At 41.2% G+C, this 20,755-nt stretch overlaps 1 protein-coding gene across 3 annotated transcripts in view; it reads right to left on the reverse strand.

Annotated features, from left to right (window-relative positions):
• Positions 1-20,755, reverse strand: part of PCGF5 (polycomb group ring finger 5) — a 114,783-nt gene that overhangs the window by 50,001 nt on the left and 44,027 nt on the right. For 2 of the 3 annotated variants that reach the window (XM_070043884.1, XM_030865068.2), the window contains exon 2: positions 13,285-13,579. In XM_070043884.1, coding sequence (XP_069899985.1) covers positions 13,285-13,396 — 112 coding nt within the window. In that variant the 5' untranslated portion in view covers positions 13,397-13,579. Of the gene's footprint in view, positions 1-13,284; positions 13,580-15,670; positions 15,815-20,755 lie in introns of those variants that run through there. The other variant, XM_030865067.3, reaches the window with a different exon arrangement.

Here is a 20,755-nt window from a genome sequence, read left to right on the forward strand (position 1 = left end):
AGATGTTGAAATATATTTTTACTCTAGTTTTCTTTTTTGTTCAGATGATTTGGTGGTGGATGTCATCATTTTCATCATAATCACTAACAATTAAAAGGTTTATGAAAAAAAAAAAGGTTTATGTAACAGGTACCACCCAAACACTTCAAAATATATTTAATTCGACACAATTTCATAATTTAATATTCATTAAAACCCCATTAATTAGGTAATATTATTAGGCCTCTTACAGATGAAGAAAAGGAAAGAGAACTTCAGCAGTTTGCCCAAAATCATGGAGCCAGTAAGTGGCGAAAGCCAGGATTTGAATCAAGAGCCCACTGTCTTATCCAGTGCATACCTATATGCTACACTGTCTTCTAATTTTATATCTATACATCTAAGGCATACAGAAAAAGAATGTCTTATCCCTTAATTTGGGAGCCTTAGATATGTCCACTTGTAGAATTAGAACTCCTTTTAAAATGAATATTTTGCACAAAATAGCCCTTTCAGGTAGCTTATATAGTCCTTAAATTAAAAAATTCTAGAAAATACATCTCTCACATGCTTTTAAAAGCTGTTAAATAAAGCACAAACTTTTATAAATTAGAACCTGAGGAAATACAGGCCAGAACTTCACTGAAACTGAAAAAAAAAAAAAAGTAAAATGAGAATTTGCTTTCCCTTAGACGCTTAAAAAAAACCTCATCACTACAAAACTGACCTTTGATTCTTAGTTTATAATTTGGTTTTTATACGAGCTGAAAAACACATTTTAAAAATATCTTAAAGATTTAACACTAAGCTGTCTAACTGCTCAACTGCTGTACTGGTTAACTCAACTGGTCCAAGAATGATGTTTAAAAAGGTCCCAGTCTGCGGTTAAGACTGTGTGTGGAGACCAAGGAGAGACTTCATCCTCACCAGCCACTCTACAGAGAGATGCTGGAGCCAGCAGAAACACCTGGTCAGAAATGGAGTTAGGCTCACCAAAGATATCCCCAGTTGCAAAAACACTTAAATGGTAACAAGTGCCAACATTTATTGAGCATTAACCAAATATCAGGCTCAGGGCTTTGTACGGCTTACTGTATGGACTGCTATCATCCTCCTCTGGCAAAGGAGGAATGCGATACCGGAGAGCCTGAGCAGGCTGCCCACATCTGCCCAGCTGTGTAGCAGACATGGCACCCAACCCCAGGCTGGATGTGCAGCTCAAGGCCTAAAATCCAAACCACTATGCAACACATCTTAAAATCAATACCATTTGGTCCCGAGCACCAGGATTTCATATTTTTAACTGATCTTTATATTTAGCTCATCACAACCATCATTAAACTTCTGCCCAAGGCTTACTAAGTGAAATTGTTCCTTTTACCATGTCTTAGATTTGAACTAGGTTGTTATACAGATTAGCAGGGAAAGAGTCATTGTGTCATCTAAAGCAGTGGTTTTCAAATTTAGATGGGCACCACAATCACCAATGAGGTTTTTTAAAAGAACGGATTCATGGTCCCCATCCCAGACCAATTAAATCAAAATCTCTGGGAGATTAGCACCAGGACTCTAACTGTGCAAAGCTCTCACTGAAGGAGCCAGAAGACAACTGGGAAAACCCAGCCACAAAATCCTTACTGGCTAGTGCCTCAGTGAGGCTGCCCCATTCCAGGATTTGGCCCTCTGCCAAATCCTAACCAGAAGCCACTTTCTCATTCACCATTAGGGAATCACTGACACAGGACAAAACATAATCAAAAGAATATGCGATGAATGTGTTCTCTCTCTATAATGCAGACTTACATGAGAAGCCCAGGCAGTATGGCACAGTTGTTCTAGATAAAAGATAATCTCGAGGCAGAGAGCTGGATCTGAATCCCAGGTTCTGCCATTAGGCAAATTACTTTGTGCTTCTCTGTACAGGAGATAATAAGGGTATCTACCTCACAGGGTTCTTAGGAGGATTAAATGAGATAATATACGTAAAATGTGTAAGCGAGTGGTAACTTATATTTAATAAATATGAGCTACCACTGTAAGTTAGATTGCTGGATGAGCATAAAATCATATGCATCAAAATCAGTAACCAAATATTGAGTGGCATCAGACCATGATTAGTTTGACGCATCTGTCTTAAATAACAGATGACCTTGCTAATGGAACTTGAAGTATCTATCATGTACTGGTAATTAACCCTCTGCAGCCATGTTCACCCTAGAGATAGTCTTGCAACTCAAGTATGATATTTATGGCACACTGCTTCACCTGAATGGGAACTGCCTATCTTTGCATGTATGATACTTCTTTTTCTGGGGTTGAGGGTCCAAGATTGACCAACACTTTCACATTATATGCTCCTTCCTTAACTTTACATGTTTAATACAATTCTAGCACAGTCCCACTGGTCTAGGAGAAACCCTGTTGTGTCTCTTCCGGATCACTTTGCATATACCTGCTCTGAAGCACCATTTTATATTGATTCCACAGTTTAACTATTAAAAGGCTATCCTATTTTTTTATTTTCAAGTTCTTGAGGGGAGCGGGTTCTTCACAACAGGTACAAAGCCCATCTGTTGTTGCTATCTTGGATGTATGGTCCGCCCACATCTCTCATAGAAAGCTAACTGCCCAGCTTTTAATGACACAGTGATCTACAGAAATTTCTCTTCTTGAGCACCAATTCTGCTATCACTGATAATAAAACAATAACAGTCTTTTCTCTCATGTCCTTGGTCATGTCATTCATTAGTAATGCTCTGTTTATTAAAAGTGATCAAAGGCTGACTTCGTTAAAATCACCTGAGTGTGTTGGTTTTATCTGTCAACATAGAAGCATATTTTTCCCTCCTTCCTTAAGCACATCACTATCTTTATGTGCCCTTCTTAATAACACTCATTTTATACAGTTCACCTTTGAAAAATTTGCCTGTTATCTACTAACAATTTATAAGTAAACTGTGGGCATCTGCAGAGAGAAGAGATATCAGTTTGTTGCTTTTGATACATATTTACATGTGAAACTGACATTATTTCTAAATTTTTTCAGAATAGCTGTAATTTGCTTCCATGAGACAGTATCTCCTAGTTTTACTCACATAAGGAACTAATGAACATCTTACGTTACACGTGGCACAGTTCTTTCAAAGGCCTACATGAGTTGCAATTTCATGGAGAACACTAAGGATAGCATTACTTTCTACTGAGGAGAATGCTTTATTCTTGTTTTTGCCAGGACAGAGGGACAGGCAGCAAGGCAGAGCTTGTTGGACAAGATCAGGACACAGTCTTGGGGCTTCAGCACACTAGGGGAACCTGAGACCAAGCAGGTCAGGAGACCACGAAGTCCAGGAGGGCCTTCCACAGACAGGCTTATGGAGTCAAGTGGGACTCTGGGGTGAGGGCAGACTCTAGTAGGTCAGTGAGTGCAATAATGATCTCATTCCCCTCCTTATCAACATAAATTCCATGACCAATCAGAATAATCACTTCCTCACACAGACTCTAAATAGCTTTGCTCTACTTCAACTCGTCTTCCCTTCTCTTCTTCTGTCATACTTGCTCAGTTAAACTATTAACCCTGGCTAAATCCAACTCTCTGCTTACTCTGCTCTGCAAGATTACAGCTGAACGTTGTGGGAGAAAAACATGCATCATGCTGATTGGTCTCTCACCTTAAATTCATGACCATGACCCTCAAAAATGGGTCCTTCATCTGCCAGGCAGTCACCCTCAATGCCCTAATTCCATATGCTCTTCACCAATACTTCATACCTTTTCTCCTCTCTCCTCAAGCCCTCACTTATCCTCCCCCATCTCCACTCTCCACTGATGACCTCACTTCCTGTTCTACTGAAAACAAAAGAAGAAAAAAAAAGGAAACAGAATTTATATCACCATACCTACTCACTCACTAACATCTAAATTTTGTGGTCTTGCCTGTTTCTAGAACTTTCACGTGTCAATCTCTGCTCTGTTCACTAGACCCTCTTCCAACGACCCGAGAACATTGCTCCATTGCTTCTCTCTCTCGCCTGTGTCAGTCTTCTGCTATCTGCTGAAGATTCCCATCAACATTCAAACATATTATTTCCCCATCTTTAAAAAAAAGAATCAAACTTCTGTTGACCCTACTTCCCTTGTCAGCTATCACTCCATTTCAGAGCTACCTATACTCTCTAATACCTCTCTTCCCATTCTTTTTTCACCCCTTCTTTACCTTCATTAAGGTGAAAGACTTACATAATCATTGTACAATTATCAAAACAATGAAATTAAAACATTTCCATCCTCTCACACCCACCCAGACTTCCACTCCTTACCACTCCACTGAAAGTGCTCAGCGAGATTATCCATGGTGCCTGCGCTGCTCAGCCTGGGCCTTTCAGTCCCATCTTATCAACACAACTGACTCGGCCAGTCCCTCCTCCTAGACACTATGTGTTTGCTTTGCCTCCCAGGACCTACTCTGTTTCCTCCTACCTCACTGCCTCCTCCCCCTCAGCGCCCAGGGCTCAGCCTTGGCCATCACCCCTTCTCCATCTATGCTCACTCCCTTGGCGCTCTCACTGATTAAATATGATCTAAATGCTGATCATCTCCAGACTCATATGTCCAACTCCCTCCCAACTGGCTGGGATCAGGTATGTGATCAGCCAACTCCTTTACCTTCTTAAATCTGTTCAACTGCCACCTTCCTGATGATGCCTACCCTGAGCACAGGCTTCCTTTAAGTGGTCATACCCTCTCACTGATTGCCCAATTCCCTGTACCCAGCCTGACCTTCCCTTTTTCTGTAGCATTTACCACCAGAGCGTACCGTCATTTATACACTCTGACTTACCGCCTACTATGTTGCCTGATGTGTCCCAGGTGCCCAGAATAGTACCTGGAGGAGGAGGTGCTCAGTAAATATTTGTGGAATAAATGAGGACACAAGGGTTAGGAATAGAAGAGGGAGCCACGATTTTAGGACTTACAGGTGAACTACTGTAGTCAAGTCAGAAATCAGCCTAGATTTTCAACTAAGGCAAGGGAAGAGATTCTGAATTCACTAGTAATTTTCTTGACAATTAAAATGAGTTAATTCAATATAAGCTACATAATTTTCAAAAATAAAATGATCATTTTCTGTTAACCGAGTAATGTCAGCAGTTGAGCATTCTGAGAGAATATAGCTTTGCTCACTGGTTTCTGAATTTCTGATATATATATACACACAAGTCTGGCAAAACCCAGTATGTTATACAACACCAGGAGATATGATAGATCGTCAAAGTACCCAAACAGAAATTATCTTCTGCCTCCTCTACACTGGTTGGACTCTACTTGTTCATAATGTTTACACTCAACCTTTGTGCTAGACTCTTAAACATACCTGTACACCGACCAAGATTTCTAACTCTGAATACATTTGGTTTTTAGGTTACATATTTTTCTCTCAATCCATCACTGGTATTAGTTCCAACTCATCCTGACCTTGATATAATTTGTTCTCAGAAACCAATACAGAAGACAACTTATTTGTTATACCCTAGTTTTGTCTTTCAGTGTCCACTATGAATCTTTGCTCAACTTTTCAAACATTCTTTACTACCTAATGCATAGTTTCAAAAGCTAAAAGAACCATATATCTGATATAATTCTTCTTAACATTATTACCAATAATAGATGACACCAAGATTGTTTAAGGCCTATAATTATTCTTTCCTATTTAAAAAGAATCATCAAAATGAACACTATAATCATTTTCATGAATGACTAGTTTCTGCCAAAATATTGTTTGAAATATGTAACATCAGTTATACCAGTGACCTCATTTCTACCACAACCCTAGAACATTATATTTGCACCTACTGAAAGTACAGTTTCCAGTACGGTTTCTATTTAGGTTTAAGTACAGTTCCTATCTAGGCCTTTGATTATTACTCTAAAAACAAGTAAGTCTTGACTCTAAAAATCAAATTTTATAAAGAATACATTCTTGGAAAGTTCAATTGATATCTCTTCTTCATTATAATGGCTATCACTCAGAATTATTAATAAATTCAGATCCTGATTGGGTACATAATGACAGGTATACAGTCATGAAAACATAGAAGAGGCTTACTATATATATTTTGAAAATTCACATGCTGCTTAAAGAAATTTTAGAAAATGTAGACTAGCAGAAAGAAGAAAAAATAAAATTAGCAAATATCCCAATTTATTATGAAGAGGTACCTGAGTCAGACCGGAATAGGAACCTAGCTCTAGCACTTATTAGCTGTGTTACTTAACCTTTCTGAGTTTTGTCTCTGTGAAAAACACTAGCATGCCAATCTGAAATACTCTTCCCTCGAACTTTTCATAGCTTGCTCCTTCCTATTCCTTACGCTCTCTGCTCAGATGGTAACTTCCAAGCAAGACCTTATTCTGTCTTATTTTTCTTCATAGCATGTGTTATACATAGAATCTAAAATTACATCATTCACTTGCTTTTTGTCTGTCTGTTCTATTGAAACATAAATTTAGGAGGACAGACTATATCTGTATTGTTTATTGCTGTCTTCCCACTGCCTAGAGTAATCACTGGCACAAGGTAGGTGCTAATAAACATTTGCTGACTGACTTAACTAGAAGGGTTCTTGGGAAGATTAAATAAGGCAATGCATGTATAAAGCCCATGACCCCCAATATAACATTCAATAAATAACAGCCATTATCTTAATTTTATTAGCATTTACTTCAAGTACTGTATGATTAAAAGTACAAACTGCCTACTTCTAGAGGTGCTGGTTATTATTAATGTCTGGTCCAGAGCGTGCTTCTCAGACTTTAGTGAATCACAAAATCACCTGAAGGGCTTGCTATTACACAAATTTCCGGCCCTCTCCCCAGATATCCGGATTCAGTAGGTCTGTGGTAAGGCCTGAGAATGTGTATTCTAACAAGCTCCCAGGTGATGATGCTGCTGGTGTGGAGACTGCACTTTGAACAGCAAGTATATGTGGCATAAGATTTTTAAACACTCAGTATCAACATATCAAGAGTTCTCTGTACCTTAATTAAATACTTGTGTATTTATGACACTTGTTCAAAAAACAATAAATGATGGTAGAACTTAAATTTTACCATCTTATGATTAAATTATTCCTTCATTCTTACACAGTGCTACATAAAATTACCAAGTCCCTTAACTGTCACATCAATTCTATTTAATTATCAATTAACCCTTCTTCTTTACATAAATTGAAAACTAAATACAACAATGTTTTTCCAAAGAATTCATCTTAGTTAAGGGACTACCACCATAATTTCTGAAAAGGCAGAAAGAAGAAAGCTTTCTTTTCCTGTACCACAGAATTCCATGTCTATAAACTTCCCTTTTTTCTGAGGAAAGAATCATCAGATTCTTAAAGAGGCCTCCAGCCACAAAAGAGTTAAGAACCAGTGCACTGTGTTCTGCACATTTTAGCTGCTGGAACAAAGCTCCTTTGTTCTTAGTTTAAGTGAAAAGTCTTTCATTTTAAGTCAACAACCTATACAACCGCCAGCAAACACACTCTAAGCAACCTCAAAAATTTCTCAGGACCCTGGTGCAAGAGATAGAGCATCCCTTAATTTAGAACCACCGATCTCTACTCCCCAATCCTGCGTCTCTCCCTCTCCCTACCCATGACCCACAAAGCTCCCACCTATATTTCAGAAGACAGTTTTTCAAAATCCGTAGTTCCTAACCCACACTATCTACGTGCCTTTCAAGGTACCTTTCACTGCATTTGAATCTTGGAAAGGAAAAACACACAAACTAATCAACTGATTGACCATTTATTTATTCATTTCAGCTTTTACTGAACACTCAAGTACCAGGTACTAAGGATACACTTAAGCTAAATCGGCCTATGGGAGTAGACAGGTGGCATATGTTGGAGTAGATGAGCTTTAAAGGATGGGCGGCTGCTAGCCAGGCATACAGGAGACATTCCAAGCAGAGCAAGCAGCTGAACCATGTGTGTGCAGTGTGTGTCAGGTGGTGGGGGGAGGGAGAGGGCAGAAATCAGTCACAGCTGCGTAGCTTTAATTTATCCTGAGGGCAGTAGAGTACCTTTAGGAAATTTTGGGTTGGCTGAAGCTTGAGCGATGAAGACAGTAAGCCCTTGTAAATGATCACCACTGACACAGCTTAGAAGTGGGCTGCAGGGACTTTGGTGAGAAGGAATGAGGACCTGAGTGAGAAAGGTCACAGAGGATGAGAGTGAAGGGACAGATTCAAGAGAGATTACAGAGAGAGACCAGACAGAACTTTGCCCCTGTTTTGTTAGTGAGGGTAAAGAGAGTCAAGCATGGAGCATATTTCTTGCTTGGACAACTGAATGTTGGCATCCCAGTCATTCACTTTTAGGTAATGTTAAGTTCCACGAGGCTTCAGGACATCTAAGTGGACATCCAGTGGGATTCTGATGCTTAGAATAAAGATTTGGGAGACATCAGCATAGGCAGTTGAAGTCTCAGAGGAAGTGAGTTCATATAGAATAGAAAAAAATAGATCCAAATAAACCTGTAGAAATTTCTTCTTGGCTTATGAGTTTTGCAGCAGAGTTTAAGTTCCAAATTTATCTTATTTACCACGCTACTCCACGGGCTAGCAAAGTGCCTGACATCTAATTCTTTATTTTAGAGAATTCAATAATTATTTGTGTGAACAAATTTATTTCCTTAGGTTTGTTAGGTTGTAAAAATTACCTCACAGACATGTAACCACATGTAACTTAACAAACCACACGTTTGTTAGGTTGTTAAAATTACCTCATAGACATGTGGATTTAGTTCATCTAGCATTAAGGGATCATTTAAAGGGAAAACTCATCTGTATTTTAAAATTTTACCTCATTTTAAAGTTTTATTATCCTTTTATCAAATGTCCTTGGTCTGCTGAAGGGAGCTGGTATTAGTAGTTGAGGTATGAGCCTACTTAAAGATGGGGCTTTTATAAGCCCCCCTTTTTTTTTTTTTTTTTGCGACTCCTTGTCAGAAGTGTGGGACATTCCGCGCTGCCATCTCTGCCTCCCCCTTCCTTCTGACTGCCTTGCCCCTTTCTCTGTCTTCCACAGAGCTGAGTGCTAAGGACACCAAGGGCTGCTGCAGTCAGACAGTCTGCTGTCATTTTGGCCCTTGTTTCTACATCCACAGGGAAGCCAGGCAGTGTTAGCTCCCGAATTTCTTAATGGGAGAACAGGGATCAACAAACTGATTCGAGGAGAGAGAAAGAGTCGAGATGCATGTGCAGAGTAATCTGAAAGAGTAAAGGAACTCCGTTTATCCATATCAAAGCAGGGAGAGCCACTCATGATCCCTACACCTCCCACCCCAAAGCACCTCCACTGCAGCCAGGCCCAAGCGTGTATGTCCCCGCCTGAGAAGGCCTTGGGCCCATGGCTTCAGGAATTGCAGAAAACACTCTTTGGTTCCTTCTCTGGCATTCATTCTGCTGCAACATCCTGACATATATCTGCTATTACATCATTCTGTTTCCTCATTTTCATCACACTTAACAGCATCCAAATTTATTGATGTTTTATACATTCCCTAACTTGACTACTATTCCTTCAGAATAGAACCAGAGTTCTGAAGGGACTGGTCCTAAAGGCTGCTTCTGCTCACCAATAATAAAGCTCCATTTACACATGTCAAACTCGAATAGTAAGAACAAAATCTTTCTCTTTTATTGTGAGTTTCCATAATAAGAACTACTGTTTACCCATTCTTTACTTATAGTATCATAAAATTATAGTTTATGTACAAAGTTATTTTAATAAGATATTTTTTATATGCCAAAGTCAAGATGAAAACTATCTGGGGGTACCTCATTGTCACTTAACACTTCTCACTCTCCTGCTGTCCCATTTGGCCATCTTCTCTATTGGGCCATGTTCTCTATTTGGGATCTATACTGATCCCAAATCATTGTACCACATATATCTGTCCCACCTTATACCTAAGAAAACCAGGTAACATCATAGAGCCAACCAATGATTAAGGAACATGCTTTACAGTACTATTTATTTTATCAATACAAATAGGGGGATATTTTGCAAGTGGGATAGCTTTTGCCTATAAGCCCCAGTATGAATATGAACCAAGAAATATATAGAAATCCAAGGACCAGAAAGTGCATAAAGCTTAGCACTACAGAATCCTCAGGTCTCCTAAGACACTGGGTTGAGTGCCTGACTCCACCATCATTTACTCTACTGTTCTGTGTTCTCTGTGGATGAAAGAGGCCATATTTGTGTCTTTTAATCACAATTCTGCCATGTTCATTCTCTCTCAGTAAAGGGGCTTGCTGACTGCCAAGGGATTTTTCAGGCCAGAATGATAAGAGCTGTTAAACGGTCACCTATCCCTTTAGACCTTAATTAAATTGCTGTTGCAAACATAAACATAACCCTTGCTTATAAACTTATTGTTTATACTTCTAGAATCTTTTGTTTTTCCTTCAAAAAAGTAACATTTAGGAAATTCCGTGGTGGCGCAGTGGTTGAGAATCCACCTGCCATTGCAGGGGACACGTGTTCAAGCCCTGGTCCGGGAAGATCCCACATGCCGTGGAGCAACTAAGCCCGTGCGCCACCAACTACTGAGCCTGCACTCTGGAGTCTGCGAGCCACAACTACCGAGCCTGCGTGCCACAACTACTGAAGCCCACGTGCCTAGAGCCCGTGCTCCGCAACATGAGAAGCCACTGCAATGAGAAGCCCGCGCACCACAATGAACAGTAGCTCCCGCTCGCCACATCTAGAGAAAGCCCGCGCGCAGCAACGAAGACCCAACGCAGCCTAAATAAATAAATAAATAAATAAATTTATATTAAAAAAAATAACATTTAAACTGGGATTTCATTATGTCCCAAAGAAAATTTTCTTTCAGAAGAACAGATATAAAATCTGTATTATATAGATAAAAACTGGAGAATTTGTGCTTTCTTCGCATCTGCCAAACAGAACTGGCAGGTTTTGCCGGACAAATCCAATTATAAAAACAATGCACTAATGTCAGAAGAAGCAAAACAAAACAGATTGTGGACCATGTCCAGGTGCCATGCTTCGTGTAGTGGGAAATAGGAAAGTATAAGACAGTCCCCACTCTAGAGTAGCCACGTCCTACTGGTTCTTCCTCCAAAATACATCCACAGTCAATCACTCTTCCCTGCCTCCATCTCACACCTCATTACCCTGGCTGAAGGCCCCATAATCTTTCAGCTGACCTGCAGCAATAGCCTTCTCACTGATTAGCTGTTCCTTAAACTTGCCAAGGGCATTCCCACCTCAAGGCCGTGTACTTGCTTTTCCCTCTGCCCGGAACGCTCTTCCCATATATCCAGAGTTCAATCCCTTCAGGTTTCTGTCCAAATGTCATCATATCAAAGAGGCCAACCCTGACACACTATATAAAATGACCCCAACTCTCCTATCTACAATCCTTCTTTGTTCTTCATAGCATTTAACACAATCTAACGTGGCATATGTTTATTATTGGTTTTCCCCTTTCTTGAGAGCAGAGATTTTTGACTACCTTGTTCACTGCTGCTATTCTCTGTGCCTAGAATGGTGCCTGGCACACGGTAGGCATTCAATAAATATCTGTTTGATGATGTTTAACTGATAACTGTTCAAGTTAGATAATGATACAGTGCAACAGTAAATGAGCATTTCAAGATAGTTCATAGTTAACTGGTAACTGAACAGCATGGGCCCAGTAATACCTCCAAAAAGTATACATCAACATCACTTGGAGAGGTTTGCCAAAATACACATGTCCAGACCTCATCACAATACCCACCAATCTCTCCAGGTGGAGGTGTGAAAAAGTTTATGTTTAAACAACATCCTAGGTGACTTTTTTTTTGTGGTAAAATATTTATAAAATCTGCCATTTTAACAACTAACAGGTGATTCTTTTTTTTGCAACCCTGTTTAAAACTACCGGTATAATAGTATGTAGGTTAAGCAGAGGGAGAATAGCTGAAGGGGGGATTAAAAAAATGTCCCAGGTTATCTTAGAAAGAGCATGGGCTTTGGAGCTGAATACAGGTCTCCTACTCATAAGCTGCGGGACTGGGCAAGTGACTTAGCTCTTAAGCTTCCACACCCACAAGTGAAGATAATCTCTATACTCTGTCTGTCTCCCCACATCCCCTCCAAACTGCTCCAAGGTTACTGTAAAGCTAAAATGAAATCAAGTATATACAGTATCTACTTTGGTGCACATAACAGGCATTAAACTAGAACGTACTGGAATTACCTTCATTGAAATAGGAAAATAAATTCATATTGGCAAAAACACAAAAAATAGGTGAAATACTGGCCTAAGTGGCTACAAAAATGTCTCTCTACTGATAGGACAGGTGAAAAAGAAACTTGTCAGGAGTTCCACAGATATGATCATTCATTAGAACAGTGATTCTCAAACTTGTGCGTGCTTCAGAATCACCTGGAGGGATTGTTAAACACAGATGTCTGGGCCTCCTCCCAGAGTGCTTCAGTAATTCTGGGGGGAGTCCTGATAATCTGCATTTCTAACAAGTTCCCAGGGGATGCTGAGGCTGTTGGTCATTGGTCAAAGGGTACAGTTTCAGTTATACAAGATGAGTAAGTCCTAGAGATCTACTGTACAGCATAGTGCCCACGGTTAACAATACTGTGTTGTACACTTAAAAATTTGCTAGGAGGGTAGATTTTACATTGTGTTCTTATCACAATAATAATAATAATAAACGAGGGTGAGAGAAAACTTTTGGAGGTGATGGATAAGGTTTATGGCATTGATGTGGGTGATGGTTTCATGTGTATATACTTATCTCTAAACTCATCAAGTTATACACATTAAACACGTACAGCTTCTTTACGTCAACCATACCTCAGTAAAGTGATTTTAAAAAACCCACAATGAATTAAAGTATGCAGATCCTAAAAAAATCTCTGAGCATATTAATTCTTTCAGTAAAATTTTTAAAAAGCGAAAACCTGAAATAGTTCACGTAAAAAAAACTGTTATAGTTTAACCAATAACTGCTTATGATTTTCAGAACATTTTAAAATCAGATAAAAGTGAACTATAACAATCTAAAAAAGAAACAAGAAAAAATTCATACCACTGGTATCCCAGTGAGAAATTCAATTCTGAAAATAAATTCAAAGTTAATTCTCAGAATACTCATTGTTTTAAAAGTTAAAATCTAGAGGAAAACCCCCAAAATGTGGTAGTTTTAAAAGAAGAAGTATAACCCAAAACTTCTGATAGGTAGATGACAAAATAAAGAACACTTACAGGTATGGAGGCATTCCGTCACTGTAGTTGGCTTGATCAGATACCCTTTACAGATATAGCAAGTGATGTAAGGATTGAAATCTTTCACCAAGTGTTTCCTCTGGGTAGCCATTCGTGGTTAGCTAGGACTGGCTCTAGTAGTTCAGGCAAACAGGGGTATTAAGTGGATGAAAGTCTGATCCCAGGAGCTGCTGTGGAGTTCCCAACTGGATGTCCTGAGGCATGAGAACTAACATCCAGACTTCTCATGAGATCGCTGGTCATCACTCCTTTTGGTGGTTCTGCTTTCCCATATCTTCTTCCACAGTAATTTTAAAAAGACGAGAGAAAAAGGTGTCAAATTACCCGTACTGTATTAACACCAATGTATTAGCAACAAGTATTACATGTTCCAAACTGGGTGAACAGGTGAATAGAACATTTCCCTCACTGTAACATTAATTTGTAAACCTGCTATGATTAAGTCAGAATAATAACAAATTCATCCAATCCTGAGGCCTCAACTATCATATCTATACAAATGACACCTGAGGCTATTAACTCTGGTTTTGATATCTTTACCTCTTGAGTAATGCATTTTAACTATCTGCTTGACTGCTCTATTAGGAGTTCCTGCCAACACAAGCTAAAAGATTCAAAATTGAAGCCATTATCCTCCCTATCAAAATGCTCCCTATTTCCATTCTGTACTCCACACCTAGTCGGTAATCAAATCAAATGGATGTCCTTTTCCATTCCATCCACAGCCATCCTACTCAAATATTACCTCTCCACCTGCAGCCCAACTTATGTTCTACCAAGTTTATTCTATCACATTTGGATCCTCTTCTCAAAGAATGTCAGTGTCTCCTCTTTACTCTGTAACAGAGAAACCTTTAAATTTCTCAGCTTGTCGTATAAGACCCTCCACAGGCTGACCTTAACATATCATTCAAAGCTCAGGAAAACTGAAAGGATGGTTCTTTCCATAGTCCATTCTGCAGGTCCTATGCCCTCCATCCAAAGAGCTCTTCTGCTCCCCTATCTAGAGCCTACCTATTCTTCAAACCCTTTTCCAAAGCTATCCTCAGTGTAATCTCCCCGGTTTTTTTTACCCTTATTTCTCTCCTGTTACATTTTCCTTCTATTTTTATTTACAGCTACATTCATTCTTAATCTCCTCTATTAGACTGCAAAATCTTAAACAGACACCAGTCACATTTAGTAAATGTATAACCTGGGCAATGTTACTTATCGTCTCTAAGTCTTACGGTTTTTTAAACTGTAAAATGAAAACAAGAATGCCAGCCTCCTACAGTTGTGACGATTAAATGAGACAACATACATATAGCTAGCACATTGTAAAAACTGAATGTCATTAATTTTTTTAACTTTTTTTTTTTCCAGAAACGTCTAGGATGGCTTGTCCATATGGTTACTTTAAAAAGTTTTAAAGGTTTCTTACAACAAACGTGTCCTCTTAGAGGACACAACATGAAAAAAAGGTGTGGATTTCCCAAGTTAATTCTATAAACAAAAACTTTTCTATCTCAGCTATTAACTCATAAGTTAAATATAAAGCAACCGGAGAGGTAAAAGGTATCGTTCCATCTTGCATCGACAGACACATCGCCACTGAGAATATGCACGGAATAGGTTCTGCAAGTAATCATCCTATCCGCTCAGGAAATTGTGTCGAGGGTGTAACAGAAAGAGAGCGTAATTATCAGACAGGGGGTCTGGGTTCTGGTCCTGAGCCCCTGTATGACCTGCAGCAAGGCACTTATTATCCGTGCCTGGATCTCGGCCTCCTCCTCTATATACTGGGATTAACGGCCCTGCCTTTCTCACAGGTTTGCTACGAAGCTCCAAAGTCAGACAAAGTCCTCTGAAACCGGACATGCAGAGTCCCGACCCCGGGGTGGGATTGTGATCTTAAGCCATAGAGCCCTGTCACCAAGAAGGTTAAAGGAAGCAAGTACTTGCAGTGACGGGGCGGGGGCAGGAGGGAACTTTTCCTCGTCCTCCGGCAGGACCCGGTAGCACTGCCCTAGGCGGTCCCAGCACAAGCCTCCCCGCCCGCCTGGCAGGTGCGCGGGCCAGGGCCCGGCGGACGCGCCGCTCGGGCCGGGCCGGGGCTGCGCCTGGGAGGACGCGCCGCCTCTCCCAGGGCCGTGCGCCCGCCACCCTCTCCGCCCCCGACCGTAAGGCGCGACCTCAAAGCCCCCAGACCCCGGCAGGCCACCCCCATCCCCGCCCCCCGAAGAGCTCTCCCGGCTCCAGACGGGGCCTGCCGCGGCAGGTGCTTGGAGGTGCCGCTCCGGCTCCCGGCGCAAACTTGGGCGGGGAGCGCAGGGGCGGCCGAGTTCCGGCCCTTCGGCCGCTCTCCAGCCAGCCGGGTACCTACCCCGCGGCTGCCGCCACCGCCGCTCCTCGCCGCCAGCGCGCCGGCCTCAGAAGGAAGGAAAGTGAAAGAGAAACAGCGCCTGCCGCGGCCTGGCCGGTCCCCGCGCCCCGTCCGCCCTCCCCCTGCAGGCGGGAGCGCGCCGGCTCCGCGGGGCCACTCGACTCGGGCCCGATAGGGCGCGGCGGGCCTCGGGCCCAGGGCCGGTGCCGCCTCCAAGGGCAACTCCACCCCCTTCCAACCGCCGGAGCCGCCGGCCGGCCCCGCCCCCTCCACGCCCCCCGCCGCCACGCCCGCAGGCCACGCCCGCCCGCCCGAGCTCCTCGCAGGTACCCCGGCCGCCCCGGCCGCCTCGCCGCCCGGCTTCCAGGGCGACGGTAGATTTGACCAAATTTTATCTCAGTTCTTCTTCTCCTCACCACCGACCCCTCCCAGTTGTTTTCATCATAACAATGTCTGGCATATTTTCCCTGGCGGGTTTACAAGCGATGGTCGGTGCTGAGAATGAGTCACCCTGCGAAATTGTCTACTCAGCTGCGTCTTCCCCAAACTAGCCCCACGTGGGCCGCGGTGGGGACGAAGGCCGCTTGATTTGCACCCTATTTAAGAACCACTAAGGAACTTGTTACTGGGCGTGGTGTCTGGAGATCAGGATCAAGGACAACTGGAAGCAAGGGAGAACGATGGGGGTGGGGGGTGTTCGTGGAAAGGTGAAGAGTTCTTACTGCTTGCAAGGTTCAAAACCAACCAACCAACCAACCCCAGTTCTCTTTCTAGTGGACTTTAAGAACTACAAGCGCAAAAAATTTATTCAAAAGCATACATTAAAGGATTCCTCAAAGTCATTCAATCCTAATATACTGCATTCCACAAACTTACAAATTTCTACTACAACCAGTATTTTGCTAAACATAAATTAGACTTGGTTCTTTGTTGCTTAGAAGACTGCAATCCAGTAATCCTAAAATAGCAGGCAAATCAGCATGGTGTACACCAGTAAACAAAAGTTCAAAAGAACACCCCAAAGGGTATCTGCCAAGGGCAACTTTCAATCTTGTGTATTAGAAAGAGGAAAAGATGCTGCAATTACATCATCTTTGCCTCTGGAGAAGTGAGGGCAGTGATGGCTAGGGAGCTGACAGTAATGGAGAAGGGATGGGGGGAAATTAGTGCAAAGTATTTGCCTTACCTCCAAACGACATGAGTCACCTTAGTAATACCAGAGTGGAGATGGCTCTAGTGGCAAACCAAGGAACCCACTGACCACTGGTCGAGCAGGGTGCAAGTGTTCAAACATCCATTTCAAATTTAAAATACACCAAGAAGTAGACAAGACAGCTTTAAAAATCATCCAATTAATAATTAAACTTAGGTAGAGTGGACATAACCTTTAAAAATTACCATTTTTAACATCATAGCAGGAGCAATACATTTTCTGAAACAGTTTTCAATGACCACATTTTCATAGTCCTTATAAGAACCATTGTGCAAAAGTATACATGCCAATTTCCAAGCTGGGACCAACTTCAGCAAGTCCTGGCAATCACAACGAGCAAAGAAAACAAGTCCGATAAAATGACTTTATAGTTGCAGGATTCCTCTCCAGATCTTTCATCTTGGAAACTAACTAAACATATCAATATGTGAAAAGTCACCCTATTTCTAGTATATTTAAAATATGTAATGGGGGACTTCCCTTGTGGCGCAGTGGTTAAGACTCCGCGATCCCAACGCAGGGGGCCTGGGTTCGATCCCTGGTCAGGGAACTAGATCCCACATGCATGCCGCAACTAAGAAACCCACCTGCCGCATCTAGGACCTGGCACAACCAAATAAATATATAAAATAGATATTAAAAAAATATATGTAATGGAAGATTTCACTGTATAAACTACAACATATACATTATGACTTATTTTCCTAATTTACATCTGAAGCTATTTTAAAGAATAACACTTAATGAAGTCCAGGGGGCTTAAGTGTTATTGGTGATCAACACTAAGTGGGGTTAATCAGCATTCCCTGAGGAGATGAGCTTGAGATGGATATTAGGAGGACTTACATTAGTAATGGAGGGAGGGGTCAGAAATATGCTACAGAGCAGTACCTGAAGATAGACATGGAGGCGGGGTTGCCATAATGAAACTGCAAATGGTGGACCTGGAAGCGGGGAGAGAATGACAGCCTTTGTAAGAAAATCTGTGCTTCGTGTCCTGAGGCAGCATGGTTTGTAGTAAAGTGTTCAGTAGTTTCTCCTTTCCCCTCTTCAGCTACCACCCCACCCTGCCCATTCCAAGAAAAAAAATGCGCACACACAAAAAAGAAAAAACAAAACCTCAAACATGTGTCTGGTTAAAAAAATAACAAAAAAAATGGCGAGAGGGAATGTTAAGAAGGGGCCAGTTTCCTGACTCGTGTAAGTTCTGAGGATTTAAACATAGGACTTTTAGCTGCTGTGTGGCATCTCCTCCCTTACGACTGCTTTCTACTTTCCAGTAGCTCACCCCTTAGTCCCTTGGTTCTGACTGTGGGGACTGGAACAAACCATAGAAGCCTCAGTATGAGGGGGTGGCTTTGATAACAAATCTCAAAAACCAGTGGGACCCTCAAGTAAACAAAGGCCTGGGAGCAACTAGATATACAGGACCAGGAAAGAGAAAAGGCAGGTAAAAGATCACAGCTGAGAGTCCCCTTATCACTCATCTACTTGAGCTGTCTCATTTTACAGATGTAGAAACCAAGATCCCGAGAAGTGACAAATTCATAATCACAGAGTTCATTTTGGTAAAGCCAAGACCAAAACAAAGGTACCAGTTCCATATTATTTACACGTCTTAAGAGAACTTCTCAAACCCAAGAAGTTAAGAGGGGTTAGGTAAGAAAAAGATTAACTTACAAGGAAATAAAGGAACAAAGGGAGGGAAGAATAAATGAAGGGAGGGAGGGAAATGGCGACTACAGAGTACTTAGCAGTGAACTGGCCAGTGGTGATTTCCCATCAAAGCAGCAAAATCCCACAGTGATAGCTTGTTTCATTTGATCATTGATCCAGATTCTTCCAGGAAACCACAATTGGCTCTTGACAACCCTTGGAACTACTTGGAGCTATCTGCGTACCTAACAAATGTTTTCATTACTTTATACTTTATGTCTAGAGTTTTATTTCAGTTAAGGCTAGGCCATGGATGGGTAATTCTGTACTGAAAAGTTCACATTCCTTCCTTGCCTAATAAATACATCATCGATGAACAGATGTTTAATAGCATAACATTTTAAAAGAGTTACATCTTTACATTTCCCTGAAATATTAAATGACTTTTCCATGATTGTCAATTATTTTATATACCTAAGTATGCTATTTAAGCTTTTAACATAGACTATCTCTAACATAAAACTACCCTCTGTAATCTAAAAGTCATCCTACAGAGATTTTAGAAAATATTAAAATTTAAAGTGTCCTACTGGGCCTGAATGTATTTATTTTATGGCCATGGATATTACAGCTCAAAATCTATGACTGCCTAAAATCAATGATGGAGGAATGGGAAGGAACAGAGAACTGAAGGACTTCCAATCACCCTTGACCATGTGTCTTTTTCTCTTAACATAACCCTCCCTTGTAATCAATAATTCTCAAGGACTGTCTCTGCTAAATGTCTCTTGAATCCTTTAACTTAACCTACCCTGGTTCAGATCACCATCATTTCTACCCATCCCCATTACTTCAATGAACTCTTAAGACTGTCTCCCTACAGCTCTTCCCTGCCAAACCACTCTCCACAGCACAGCCAGAGAAGAGGACGCTTTCTAACTGAAAATTTGATCATGCTGCTCCCTGACTTAAAAAAACCCTTTTTCTTAAGATAAAGCCCCAATACTTAATAAGCCCACCCCATATCCCTGTCACTTCTACAGCCTCTCCATTGAACTCCATGCTGCAGTCATAACGAACCTTTTACCCTCTAGCGCTAGAGATGGCTGTTCTTTCAAATGAGCATCCTGTCCCAATTCTATCCCAATCCCCTCCCCACCCTTGCTAAATCTGCCCAACCCTTATTTATTCTTTGGGTATCTGATGATCTCAAAGGCCACATTCTCAGAAAGCTCAAAGTAGATGAGGCGCCTCCTTGATGTACATACACTATATACACACACACACACACACACATATAGTGCCGTGTGTGTGTGTGTGTGTGTGTGTGTGTGTGTGTGTATATAAATATATATATATATATAGAGAGAGAGAGAGAGAGAGCGCGCGCAACTCATCCTTCTTCTCTCAAGTCCCACGTTACACTGTCTTGTATTACCTGGTTAACTTGTCTGAACCAACTGCTAGCACATAAGCCCAGTGAATCCATCACTTGACTGCATGCCTAGCAGAGTGGATGGCAAACAGTAATCATTCAAATAAATATTGACTGAAAAACTGAATAACTGCACACACTCTAAGACATTCTGTGTATTTTGGGGGGGATTTCTTCTTGGAGGGATCCTTACAAAGGATACGTTAATCCCTGCCCTCCAGGACTACTAATTAAAGTCACACCAGGGAGTAGAGACTTATCCACAAGAAACAATTATGGAGCAGTATACCAAATTTATTAAAAAAGTGTCAAATGAAAGAGAATCAAATGACAAAAACTCCAGTTGAAAGAAGTACTATGGGTGGTCAAGAAACTAGCCCTGCATGCTTAAGATTCTGCCAGTTACAAAGACAGCAAGGCAAAATACCAAAAGCTATGGATATGAAAAATAAATGAGAAAGCCAGAGAAAAAATGAGAAGTCAAATTACTAATAGTGAGAACAGATAAATAGCATTAGGAATAGAGACAAGATTAGTCTGCTGAAGACTGTGCAACTAGCTTAATAAATATTTTAAAGTGCTTTAGATACATTACGCTAAAGGGACAAACGAACCAAATTTTCTTTTCTCCCTTGAGAGGTAGAAAAAAACAGCTGTAGTTTCCTCACTGTGATGTCAACAGTTGTCTGGGGCAAGTTCCAGTTATACTGGAAGAACAGAGAATGGAACTAAAATAGGCACAGACTATAAGGAAAGACTGGATTTACTCCATCAGGGCTAC

This window comes from Globicephala melas, chromosome 16 (genome assembly GCF_963455315.2).
Source record: "Globicephala melas chromosome 16, mGloMel1.2, whole genome shotgun sequence".
In the NCBI taxonomy this organism is placed as follows: domain Eukaryota; kingdom Metazoa; phylum Chordata; class Mammalia; order Artiodactyla; family Delphinidae; genus Globicephala; species Globicephala melas.